The sequence below is a fragment of the Phascolarctos cinereus genome, unplaced genomic scaffold, assembly GCF_003287225.1.
Source record: "Phascolarctos cinereus isolate Bilbo 61053 unplaced genomic scaffold, phaCin_HiC Scaffold_5;HRSCAF=322, whole genome shotgun sequence".
NCBI lineage: Eukaryota > Metazoa > Chordata > Mammalia > Diprotodontia > Phascolarctidae > Phascolarctos > Phascolarctos cinereus.
In genome coordinates this window covers 402,276,582-402,290,107 of record NW_027555958.1, presented here as the reverse complement: position 1 = coordinate 402,290,107, position 13,526 = coordinate 402,276,582, and the positions used below count along the sequence as shown (strand labels likewise).

Genomic DNA, 13,526 nt, shown 5'->3' with positions numbered 1-13,526 from the left:
TATGAAATTAGGAGAAGCAGCATGGTGGGGAATAAGGGCGGGTGTGGTTGTGTTGCAGGTAATCCATCATGGGAAATAAGCCCCATGATCGGCTTCTGCGGGGAGAGTGGAATGTGACTCATATTCCCATCCTATCATTAATGGCTCACATGACCCTCCTGGGCCCAGGTTAGAGCTCCGACTTTTGGAGATCACTGCTCTACTTTTTCTAGGTGGCCTTCCATGGGTTTCATTATCATCTCTATACACATGATCCCATGACCAGACCTGGATTCTTTGCAGCAATTCAGTTCCATAACACCAGATGTCTATTAGACATTCTGAATAGATGTATGGTAGGCATCTTAAATTAAACATGTCCACTGTTCTTCCTCCCAAACTCACCTTCTTTGTATTTATTTCTTTTAGTAACCCAGATTTCTGACCTCAGTTATCTTTCACTCCTCAATTTCCCTTTCCCTCACATTTCCATATTTTTTAAATTCTCTATTTCTTGGACCTGTGCCCTTCCCTCCCCCAACATGGCCATCACTCTACTTTCACGTCTTCATCAGCTCTCATCTTAATTACTGCCTTACTGCTACACTGCACAAGCCATTGAACTGGGCTGCTTCATTCAAGTTCTTCCCTTCTCTAATCCATATTCCACACAGTTGCCCAAGCGACAGTTCTAAAGCACTGCTCTAACTGGGCCACATACTTATCACTAAGTTCTAGTGGTTCCTATTACCTCTAAAATTAAGTAGATTAAAAATATACACAAAGTACATATGCAATGATTTTGAAGGGAAGCCCTAAATACTACTTGGCATTAAAACACCTTTATAACTTAACTCTAACTTACCTTTGCAGTCTCATTGTGTATTATTCTCCTTCATTTACTGTACAGTAGCCATAGTGGTGTTTTCATACAAAGCATCCCATCTCCTGTTTCTGTGTATATCAGGCTGTCCCTTGCCTGGAATGCTGCCCCTCCTCACCTCTGCCTCTTAAAAGTTCTCATTTCCTTCAAAGCTCAGCCCAAACATTGCCTCATTCTAAGAAATGTGAGGTCTTTCTTGATGTCTTCAGCTGTTAGGGCTTCCCCTCAAATTTATTACATATGTAATTTGTGAATATTTTTAATTTGCTTATATTTGTTCTAGTCCGCCCCTACTGAAGAAGGTAAAGCTCCTTGAGTGTAGAGACCATTTGACTGGTTTTGTATCCTGAGAGTCCAGCATAGTATAGATACTTCTCTCAGATAGTACATCATACAAATGGCTGTTTAACCACGCTTCTTCTGCCATGTACTTGTGAAGTTCATTTTTTGAATATAAGCATACTTTAGGAATGATCTGCTCAACACAGAGAATAGAGGTTCAGTCTGGATAGTACATCTCTACTACTGTACTCTAAGATTACACTTGCTGAGTTTTGTGGCTGCTATAATACATCACTGACTCCTTTTAAACTTATAAAGAATGAAGAAGGGGCAGAATTAAGATAGTGGAGAGAAGCCAGGAAGTTGCTTGAGCTCTCCCAACTTTCCCTTGGAAGCAATGTTAAATTGAGTGCGAGTGACAGAACCCACAAAAAGACAGAGTAAAACAATTTTCCTGCTTAAGATAACTTAGAAGGACTTCAGGAAAGGTCTGTCTCATTTGGATAAAAAGGGAGCACAGCCAGCCTACACAGTATCCAGGCAAGTCAGTGGGAGGCTGTTAGCCACAGTACAGATCAGCAACCAAGGCCTCTTCGTTCTGGCACATCTCCCCCCACTCCCTTGGCCCCCATACAATAGGCGGGACTTGGCCGGGCCACCCCAGCACAGCGGGCAAGTTGCAAATCCCAGAGGCCCCACGGTCAGTTACCAGGGCCCTGGGCCCCCAGCACAAGAAGCTTGGGATAGTGTCTCCTATGCCCCAGGGGCACAGCTCAACTTTAAAAGTCATGAAACAGGCTAAAAAAATCCACAAAAATCAGAAAAGAGCCCTGATCATAGAAAGCTACTCTGGCGATAGGGAAGATCAAAACACAAACTGAGAAGATGACAACAATGTCAGAATGCCTATATGCAAAGTCTCAAAGGGAAATATGATTATCCAGGAAAACTGCATATCCTAGAACTAGAGGGTAAAACAATCACTGAAAGAATCCATCAATCATCTCCTGAAAACAGATCCCAAAATAAAAACTTCATGGAATATTGTAGCTAAGTTCCAGAATTATGGGGTCAAGGAGAAAGAAAAAGCCAGAAAGAGACAATTCAAATATCAAAGTGCCACAGTCAGGATTACACAGGACTTAGCAGCTTCTACATTAAAGGATCAGAGGTCTTAGAATATGATATTCCAGAAGGCAAAGGAGCTTGGATTACAACCAAGAATCAACTACCCAGCAAAACTGAGCATAATCTTTTAGGGGAAAAGATGGAAATTCAATGAAATAAAGGACTTTCAAACTTTCCTGGTGAAAAGACAAGATCTGAACAGAAAATCTGATCTTCAAATACAAGACTCAAGAGAAGCATAAATAGGTAAACAGGAAAGAAAAAACAACAATATATAAAATTTAAACTGTTTTCCCTACACAGGAAGGTGATACTTGTAACTCTTGAGAACTGTACCTCTATTAGAGTAGTTAGAAGGAGTATACATAGACAGAGGCTGTGGATATAAGTTGAATTTGATGTGATGACATTAAAAAAATTAAGGGATGAAAAAAAGGATTGTACTGCTAGAAGAGGAAAGGGGGAGGCAGAATAGGGTAAATTATATCACATGAAGAGGTGCACACGACCTATTATAGTAGAGGGAAAAAAGGGAGGGGATGATGGACATTGTTTGAACCTTACTCTCATTAGATTTGGCTCAAAGAGGGAATAACATACACACTCAGTTGGGTATAGAAATTTATTTTACTCTATAGGGAAATAGGAGGAGAAAGGGGAAAGAAAAGGGAGGAGGTTGGAGCTAACAGAAGGGAAGACAGAAGTAGGAGGGGAAAGGAGAAAGAAATAGGGAGGTAGAGCTGATAGAAGGGAGGACTGACTGACTGAGGGAAGCGTTAGAAGCAAAACACTGTTGAGGAGGGACAGGGTGAAAGGAGAGAGAAAAGTATAAAAGGGGAAATAATAGAATGGAAGGAAATATAGTCAGTAATCCTAACTGTGAATGTGAATGGGAATGAGCTCTCCCATAACATGGAAGCAGATAACAGTACGGATTGAAAACTAGAATCCTATGATATACTGTCTGCAAGAAAATCATTTGAAACAGATACACACAGAGTAAAGGTAAAAGGCTGAAGCAGAATATATTGTGCTTCAGCTAAAGTAAAAAAACCAGGGGTGCAATCCTGATCTCAGACAAAGCAAAAGCAAAAACAGATCTACATCTTGCTAAAAGTTCCCATAGACATTGAAGTCATATCAATACTAAACATATATGCACCAAGTGATACAGCATTCAAATTCTTAGAGAAGTTAAGTGAGTAACAGGAAGAAATAGACCGCAAAACTATACTAATGGGGAATCTCAACCTCCCCCTCTCTCAACTACATAAATCTCACCACAAATTAAACAAGAAAGGCGTTAAGAAGGTGAATAGAATTTTAGAAAAGATAGATATGATAGACCTCTGGAGAAAACTGAATGGGAATAAAAAGGAATATACCTTTTTCTCAGCAGCACATGACACCTACACAAAAACTGACCATGTATTAGGGCATTAAAAACCTCACAATCAAATGCAGAAAGGCAGAATATTAAATGCGCATTAAATGCACAGATCAAGATGCAATAAAAATTACATGTAATAAAGGGTTATGGAATGATAGGCTAAAAAATAATTTGAAACTAAATAATCTAATCCTAAAGAATGAGTGAGTCAAACAACAAATCATAGAAACAATCAATAATTTCCTCAAAGAGAACAACAATAATGAGACAACATACCAAAACTTATGGGATGCAGACAAAGCAGTTCTTAGGGGAAATTTTATATCTCTAAATGCTTACAGCAATAAAATAGAGAAAGCGCTGATCAATGAATTGGGCATGCAACTAAAAAAGCTAGAAAAAGAACAAATTAAAAATCCCCAATTAAATGCCAAATAAAAAATTTTGAAAATCAAAGGAGAGATGAATAAAATTGAAAGTAAGAAAACCATTGAACTAATAAAATTAAGAGCTGGTTTTATGGGAAAAAAAATCCAATAAATTAGGTAAACCTTTGGTTAATTTGATTAAAAAAAAGAAAAGAAAACCAAATTCTCAAATGAAATAAAAAATATATCAAAAATGAAAAGTGAATTCAACACCAAATGAAGAGGAAATTAAAGCAATAATTAGGAGATATTTTACCCAATTGTATGCCAAAAAATCTGACAATCTAAGTGAAATAGATGAATATTCACAAAACAATAGACTGCTCAGATTAACAGAAGAAATAAAATACTTAAATAACCTCATTTTAAGGAAAAAAAAATTGAACAAGCCATCAATGATCTCCCTAAGAAAAAATCTCCAGGGCCAGATGGATTTACAAGTGAATTCTACCAAACATTTACAGAACAATTAATTCCAATACTATATAAACTATTTGAAATAACAGGTGAAAGAGTCCTATTAAACTCCTTTTATGACACAAATATGGTGCTGATACCTAAACCAGGAAGAGCCAAAACAGAGAAAGAAAATTATGGACAAATTTCCCTAATGAATATTGATACAAAAATTTAAATTAAAATATTAGTAAAGAGATCACAGCAATTTATCACTAGGATAATATACTATGACCAGGTGGGATTTATACCAGGAATGCAGGGTTAAATATTAGGTTCAATATTAGGAAAACTATCAGCGTAACTGACCATATCAATAACAAAACTAACAGAAATCATATGATTACCTCAACAGATGCAGAAAAATCATTTGACAAAACATAGCACCCATTCTTATTAAAACCACTAGAAATTAAAGGAATAAACGAAGTTTTCCTTAAAATGGTAAGTAGTAGCTACCTAAAACGACCAGCAAGCCTTATATGCAATGGGGATAAACTAGAAGCTTTCCCAATAAGATCAGGGGTGAAACAAGGATGTCCATTATTACCACTCTTATTCAATACTGTACTAGAACTGTTAGCTTTAGCAATAAGAGGAAAAAAAAGAAATTGAAGTAATTAGAATGGGTAATGAGGAAACAAAACTGTCACTCTTTGCAGATGATAGGATGGTATATTTAGAGAATTCTAGAGAATCAACTAAAAAACTACTCGAAATAATTAACAACTTTAGCAAAGTTTCAGGAACCCAAATAAATCATCATCATTTCTATGTATTACCAACAAAGTCCAGCAGCAAGAGATAGAAAGAGAAATTCCATTTAAAATAACTGTAGGCAACGTAAAATATTTGGGAGTCTACCTGCCAAGACAAACTCAGGAACTATGTGAACACAATTACAAAACACTTTTCACCCAAATAAAGTCATATCTAAACAACTGGAAAAATATTAATTGCTCATGGGTAGATTGAAATAATATAATAAAAATGACAATACTACTTAATTTACTTATTTAGTGCCACACCAAATTAACAAAAAAATTATTTTATAGAGCTAGAAAAAAATAATAAAATTCATCTGAAAGAACAAAAAGTCAAGAATATCAAGAGAATTAATGAAAAAAAAATGCAAAGGAAAATGGCCTAGCTGTACCAGATCTAAAACTATATTATAAAGTGGCAATCATCAAAACTACTTGGTACTGGCTAAGAAACAGAGTAGTGGATCAGTGGAAGAGGTTAGGTAAAAAAGACAGAGTAGTAAATAGCTACAGTAATCTACTACTTGATAAACCCAAAGACTCCAGCTTCTAGGATAAGAATTCACTATATGACAAAAACTGCTGGGAAACCTGGAAAATAGTATGATAGAATGTAGGCACAGACTAACATCTCATCACACTGTATACCAAGAGAAGGTCAAAATGGGTAATGATTTGGACATAAAGGGTGATACCATGAGCAAATTAGGAAAGCAAGGAATAGTTTACCCATCAGCTATGCAGAAGGGAAGAATTTATGACCCCAATAAAAAGTGGAAAACTGACTTCTTTGCAACCCACCCTGGCCATGAACATATTTTGCCTATACCTCCCAGGACTAGCAGTATCGAGATGCAGTTTGATTCCCTTAAAAGTTCCCTAGTTCTTCCTTGGCTTTTCCAGTTAGCCAAAGACATCTGAAATATTTGATTAGATGTAGACAAGTGCAGAAAGAGATCTCAACAATGGTATCTGTTACCCTCCAATTACTGCCTTGGGTTTATTTGCTGGGAAACTGAGCAGCAGGACTTGGCCTCAAATGAGACAAACCTATGGGTTCCTCCTTTCAGTTTTAAAGTGAGGTATTTTTCATAAGGATCTTAAAATATTGAAAAGCAGTTTAAGAAGCTCTCTTAAAAGAGACTGAGAGACTCTGGGCAAGTCACTTAACCCCAATTGCCTAAAAGAAAAAAAAAGAGATTGAGAACGTTATGAAATGCAAAATGGATAATTTTGATTAAAAAAGTTTTTGCACAAACAAAACCAATGCAATCAAGATTAGAAGGAAAGCAGAAAGCTAGGAAACAATTTTTAGAGCAAGTGTCTCTAATAAAGGCCTCATTTCTTAAATATATAGAGAACTGAGTCAAATTTGTAAGAATACCTGTCATTCCCCAATTGATAAATGGTCAAAGGATATGAACAGGCAGTTTTCAAATATAGAAATTAAAGTTATCTATAGTCATATGAAAAGATCCTCTAAATCACTATTAATTAGAGAAATGCAAATTAAAATAACTCTGAGGTACCACCTCAGACCTATCAGATTGACTAATATGACAGAAAAGGAAAATGATAAATGTTGGACATGAGGTGAGAAAACTGGAACATTAATGCATTGTTGGTGGAGTTGTGAAATGATCCAAGCACTCTGGAGAGCAATTTGGAACTATGCCCAAAGGTTTATAAAGGGTCATATCCTTTGATCCAGCAATACCACTACAAGGTCTGTATCCCAAGGGGATCATAAAAAAGAGAAAAGGACCCATATGTACATAAATATTTATAGCAGCTCTTTTTGTGGTGGCAAAGAACTGAAAACTGAGGGGATGCTCATCAATTGGGGAATGGCTGAACAAGTTGTGGTATATGAATATAATGGAATACTATTGTGCTATTAGAAATGATGAGCAGGTATATTTCAGAAAAACCTAGAAAGACTTACAACTGATGCTGAGTGAAGTGAGCAGAACCAGACGAACACTATACTCAGTAACAGCAACAATGTGTGATGACCAACTTTGACGGACTAAGCTCTTCTCAGCAATGCAATGATCTAAGACGATTCCAAAAGGCTCATGATGGAAAATGCTGTCCACATCCACAGAAAGATCTATGGAGTCTGAATGCAGACAGAAGCATACTATTTTCTCTCTCTCTCTTTTGTTCCTTTCTTATGGTTTTTCCCCTTTGTTCTGATTCTTCTTTTACAACATGAATAATGTGGAAATGTTTATCACAATTGTACACATATAACCTATACGAGATTGCTAGCTATCTTGGGGAGGAGGGAGAGAAAGGAAAGAGGGAGAAAAATTTGGAACACAAAATCTTAAAAAAATGAATGTTGAAAACTATCTTTACATGTTATTGGAAAAAATAAAATACTATTAAGTGGAAAACAATAAGAATGGGAACCCCTTGATCGTCTTCACCCATAACCTAGCTGTTGTTTAATCTGTGCAGCTAAAAATTTAAATCCCATGGATAGTACTTTACTCAGGTTAAATTTCCATACATTTAAAGATCCTAAAGAAGTGCAAGATCCAACTACATTCTGAGTTATGAAAGAATTAAGATATGTCAAGCACAGTTTGAGTAAGAATTTTAAATATTCAAGATATTTTATTGTGACCTAATTGCTAGGAAATTGACAAATCATTTATAGTACATGGTTGGCTTCCATCTATTATCAGAACACTGGATTTGCCACAATACCCTATTTCTTGAAGGGGCAGCTTGGTGGCACAGTGGATGAAGTGCTGGGCCCGGAGTCAGGAAGACATCTTCTGGAGGTTCAAATCTGGCATCAGACACTTCCTACCTGTGTGACCCTGGAAAATCACTTAAGTCTATTAAGTAATACTTTCTCCATCTGCAAAATGAGCTGAATAAGGAAAGAGCAAACCACTCCAGTATCTTTTCTCAGAAAACCCCAAATGAGGATGAAGAGGTGGATATGGCTGAACACACATCTATTTCTTTCCTATGTTGGATGACAACAATTTATTTTCCCATGAAATAAAAAAATATTTTAAAGAAAACATTATTACCTCAAACATCAATAAATTTGTCAATACCTCATTTCAAATTTTCTTACCTGTTTAATTTCATTTTTGGATTAAAATAGGAATCTGTTTTCTGAGGTGTAGAATAGTTAGGAAGAACTTGTATGTCAGTGTCTGCTTCTTTCAACACTTCACGGGGTGGTTTAGCAGCAGAGGCTAAAAAACAAAGATTTCCAGGGACTCAGAGCTCAGGTGCTGAATGTGCAAGCCTCTGACTTATATTTGGGAGGACAACCTCCCCACATTAACATGCTACAAAACACTTTAAACTTTACAAAATGCTTCACTCGTTATATCCCAATGAAGGAAGTAGTGCAAAATCTCCATTTTACAGACCACAGAACTAAGGCTCAGGGAAACTAAATGTCTTGGTCTTTGGTAAGCAGATCAATCAATGACAAGATCAACAAGCAAGTATCAATCAATAAGCATTTATTAAATCCCTGCTGTGTGCTAGGGAAAGACAGCATATACAGTACGACTACATACACAATATAACGATCATGGGATCACTGATTTCATTGGTATAAGGAACTGCCAAATGAGGAAACTATCCATCAAGGCAAATGGGCACATTCTCTCTAGATTACACCAGCCTCTTCTTGCAGAACAGGCGAGTTCTTTCTTGGGGCATCAATTTTGGGGATGGGTCCAGGTCAGATATGCTTCATTCCCCTCTTGCTGACTGTTTGGACTTTGCCACTGTCCCCTCCATGGACAGGTACCTTCCCCATCACCTCTGTTTCGCTTCCTTTTATGTATTTTCTCCTTGGGTTAGAATATAAGCTCCTTTAGGGCAAGGACTGTATGCTTTGGCTTATATTTGTATCCCCAGGGCTTAGCACAGTACTTTGCACACAGTGTTGCCTGCCTACCTACTTGCATCACTGTAAGGTCATAGGCAGAAAAAATACCAAATTAATATATAGGTTATTTCAATTCAGCCTACAAGAGGGCATTACCAACTAGGAGGATCAGGAAAGGCTTTATATAGACGGTGATATTTGAAGTGTATCTTAAAGGAAGAGAGAGATTTTATAAGGTGGAAGTGAGGAGGGCGTGTATTCTAAGTGTGAGGGAGGGCCACTGCAAAAGCAGAGAAATGGGAGTGCTATGTGTGACAAACAAGAGAGACCACTTTGGCTAGAGGGTAGTACGTCGGAGTCTTCGCATTCTCTTTTCAACTCTCTACATTTTGGCTTCTGACCTCATGTAATCAAAACTTCCTCTCTAAAGTCACCAATGATCTTTTAGTTGCCAAATCCAGTAGCTTTTTATCAATGCCCATTCTCCTCCACCTCCATAGTGTTGATCACTTTCTTCTTGATAACTCTCCTCTCTCAGTTTTTGGAATACCACTCTCTCCTTGTTTTTCCTCCTAACTATCAGACAGTTCCTCCTCAGTCTCCTATGCTAAAACCTCATTTAGGGGGTGTCCCCACAGGGCTCTGTTCTCTTTTTCCTCAATACTACTTCACCTGGTGATCTCATCACCTCCCCTGGATTTAATTATCTCTATGCTGATGACTCTCAAATCTACTTATCGTGTCCAAAGCTCTCCGCTGACATTCAGTCTCCCATTTCCAACTATCTTTCAGACCTCTTGAAATGTATGTCCAGCAGACACATACTCAACATGTCCAAAATTGAACTCATCTTTCCCCCTAAACCTTCTCTTCCCTCTAAACTTCCCTATTACTGCCAAGGGTACCATTATTCTCCCAGTCCTCCAGGCCTGCCACCTAGATATCATCCTTAACTCCTCCCTCTCTCACCACCCACATCCAATCCATTGCCAAGGCCTGTCAATTTCACCTTTGCAATATCTCTTGAATGCGCCTTCTTCTCTCCTCTGATCCTGTCACTACCCTGGTACAATACAGGTCCGCATCACCTCACACCTTGAAAACCACATATATTGCTGGCTGATGATCTGGGCCTGCCTGCCTTAAATCTCTCCCTGTTCCAACCCATCCTCCATTTGACTCTCAAAGCAATTTTCCTAAAGTACAGGTCTGATCATATCACTTTCCTACTCAATAAACTCCAGTGGCTCCCTACTGCTTCTAAGATCAAATATAAAAGCCTGTTTGGTGTTCAAAGCCTCATAAATATCCCACCATTACCCTTCCAGTTTTCTTACATCTTTTCCTCCACCATTTATTCTATCATGTTTCATGAAGAAGATACTCCATTTCTCTGTTCTGGACATTTTCTCTAAACTGTGCCCCATGCCTGGAATGTTCTACCTCCTCAATTCCACCTACTGACTTTCCTGGCTGCCTTTAAGCCCCAACTAAAATCTCATCTTTTACAAGAAGCCTTTCTGAATCCCTCCTAATTCTAGTGCCTTCCTTCTGTTGTTTCCTATTTATCTCGTGTACAGCTTTGTGTGTGTGTGTGTGTGTGTGTGTGTGTGTGTGTTGTGTGTGTGTGTGTGTGTGTATCTATCTATATCTCTCTATCTCTCTATCTCTCTATCTATTTTGCATACTGTCTCCTTCAGTACATTGTAAGTTCTTTGAGGGCAGGGGACTATCTTTGCCTGTTTTTGTATCCCAAGTGCTTAGCACAGTCCCTGGTACATAGTAGGAACCTACTGACTGATAAATATCACTGTAAAGACATCCAGTAGGTGACCTGAAATCACCTGCCAAATGATTCAGAATTTTTTTACCTCTTTCCCCAACATAGTCTTTATATATGCATCAGAACCAGAATAATTATGAGGTGATTAAATCTTATTAGCTATTTCTTTTGTGGTTTTCAGTGACAATGATCAACAAGTATGTATAAGTTTATTGTGAATTAGTTTCAATAGCAAGGTAAGGTGCTATTACACTTTCCTTTAGTGCAAGAGATATTACTCCCAAGAGATTACTGGTCAGAATAACTATTTGCAATCTTTTTTTCTAGTTCAATTTGTAAGAGGTTCTATGAGGTAAGATAAGCCCTCAGGTAAGTAGTTTTGCATCTTTTTGAGTATGCTAGTTCACTATGGACTTTAACCTGTACTTCAAAAAAAGTTTTGTTTCATATGTGAAAACAACAATTTTCCCTATCGTTTAATGATTTCTTAATAGACAAATGAAGTTATTCAACTTACCTGCAATATACCTGGATTCAGTTTCTCCTTTGTTCACATGCCGTTTAATATGTCCTATCATATCAGTTCTTCGCGTGATGGTTGCTGAACAAATGATACAGTGATAATGGGCCCCCATTTTACTAGATGTCTATGAACAAGACAAAGTTAATTAAAACACATGATACTAAACCTACATCAAAGCAATTTGAGATCGCAAGTGTGTATCAGCTAGGAATCTTGAGGACCAAAGTTCTAACATGGGGTGGGGAACATGCAGCCTTGAGGTCACAGGTTCCCCACCCCTGCAGTAGAAGCTCTAACATCCCTGTGATTCCTTCCTGTTTTATTTCAATATGCAATCTTCACTTTACTTTTCCATAGACTTTGAATTTAATTTTGTAGTTTATTTTTTCCTTCCTCTAATAAAAATTGTGCCTTACTTTCTCTAAAGACCACCTGTGCCTTATGGAAATATTGCTATTGGGACTTTATTGAATACCTTTTAAAAACGTACAGTAAATTAATATTGTTTGTGACCTCACATAATAAGTGTTCAGAATTATTACTTCTACATCCAATAGACCCAGTTGGGTTTGCTGTATTAGCCCTCTTGTTAGAACACATTATGAAATGAATACTTACTAAACTACTTTATACAAGTTAAGAAATTAATAATTTATTGACTGAGCACTGGCTATAAATTAACAAATGGAAGCTAACATTTTATTTATTTATTTTTAGAACAGTTAAATTTTATTTTCAGTTCCAAAATCTCACTTTTGAGAAGGCAAGAAATGACAATATTCAATGCACATATGATATTATCCAAAACACATTTCTGTATCAAGTCACATTCCCAAAAAAATAAAGAAAAAAAATATGCCTCACTCTGCACTCAGAGTTTATCATTACTCTGTGGAGGTGGACAGGATTTTTCATCATGAGTTCTTTGGAATTGTAGTAGATAATTTTACTGATTAGAGTTAGTAAGTCTTTCACAATTGCTTATCTTTACAATATTGTTACTATGTAAATTGTTCTGGTTCTGCTCACTTCACTTTACATCAGTTCATATAAGTCTTCCTAGGCATTTCTGAAACCATCCTATTCATCATTTCTTACAGCGCAATAGTATTTCACCACATTCACTGAACATCCTCTCAGTTCCCAATTATTTCCTACCACAAAAGGAACTGCTATGAATATTTTTGTACATATGGGTAATTTTCCTTTGATCTCTTTGGGGTTTACACCTGATAGCAGTATTTCTGGGTCAAAGATTATTCAGGGTTTTTTTTTTAAAGGCAATTGAGGTTAAGTGACTTGCCCAGGGTTACACATCTAGTGAGTGTCAAGTGTTCGGTCTGAGGCCGCATTTGAACTCAGGTCCTCCTGACTTCAGGGCCGGTACACCACCAACTCCCCCTGATTATTCAGTTTTTTAGCTCTTTGGGCATAGTTCAAATTTTTCTCCAGAGTGACTGGACCAGTTCACAGTTCCAACAGAGAATTACTTATTTTCCTGTATAGCCTCCAGCATTTGTCATTTTCTTTTTCTGTCATCTTAGCTAACCTAATGGGTGTGAGGTGGTACCTCAGAGTTCTTTTAATGTGCAATTCTATTATTATTAATAATTAGAACTTTTTTTAATATGACTATTGATAGCTTTGATTTCTTCCTCTGCAAACTGCCTATTCATATCTCTTGGCAATTTATTAGTACAGGAATGACTTTTATTCTTATAGCTTTGGCTCAGTTCCCTATATATATTTGAGAAATGAGACCTTTATTTGACAAACTTAATGCCAAGATTTCCCCCCCTCAGTTTCCTGCTTTTTCTTCTAATTTTGGCTGCACTGGCTTTGTGCAAAGACTTTTAAATTTTATGTAATCAAAATTATCCATTTTACCTCCTGTGAACCTCTTTATTCCTTGTTTAGTCATGAACTCTTCCCCATCTGTAGATCTCACACACAGTGTCATCCTTTATGTCTAAATCATGTAATCACTTTAAGCTTATCTTAGTATAGGATGTTAAGATGCTGGTTTATGCCTATTT

General features: G+C 37.1%; 1 protein-coding gene across 1 annotated transcript in view; it reads right to left on the bottom strand.

Annotated features, from left to right (window-relative positions):
* Positions 1–13,526, bottom strand: part of TRMT1L (tRNA methyltransferase 1L) — a 57,206-nt gene that overhangs the window by 24,075 nt on the left and 19,605 nt on the right. The window contains 2 exon segments of the mRNA XM_020984403.2: positions 8,411–8,534; positions 11,485–11,614. Coding sequence (XP_020840062.2) covers positions 8,411–8,534; positions 11,485–11,614 — 254 coding nt within the window.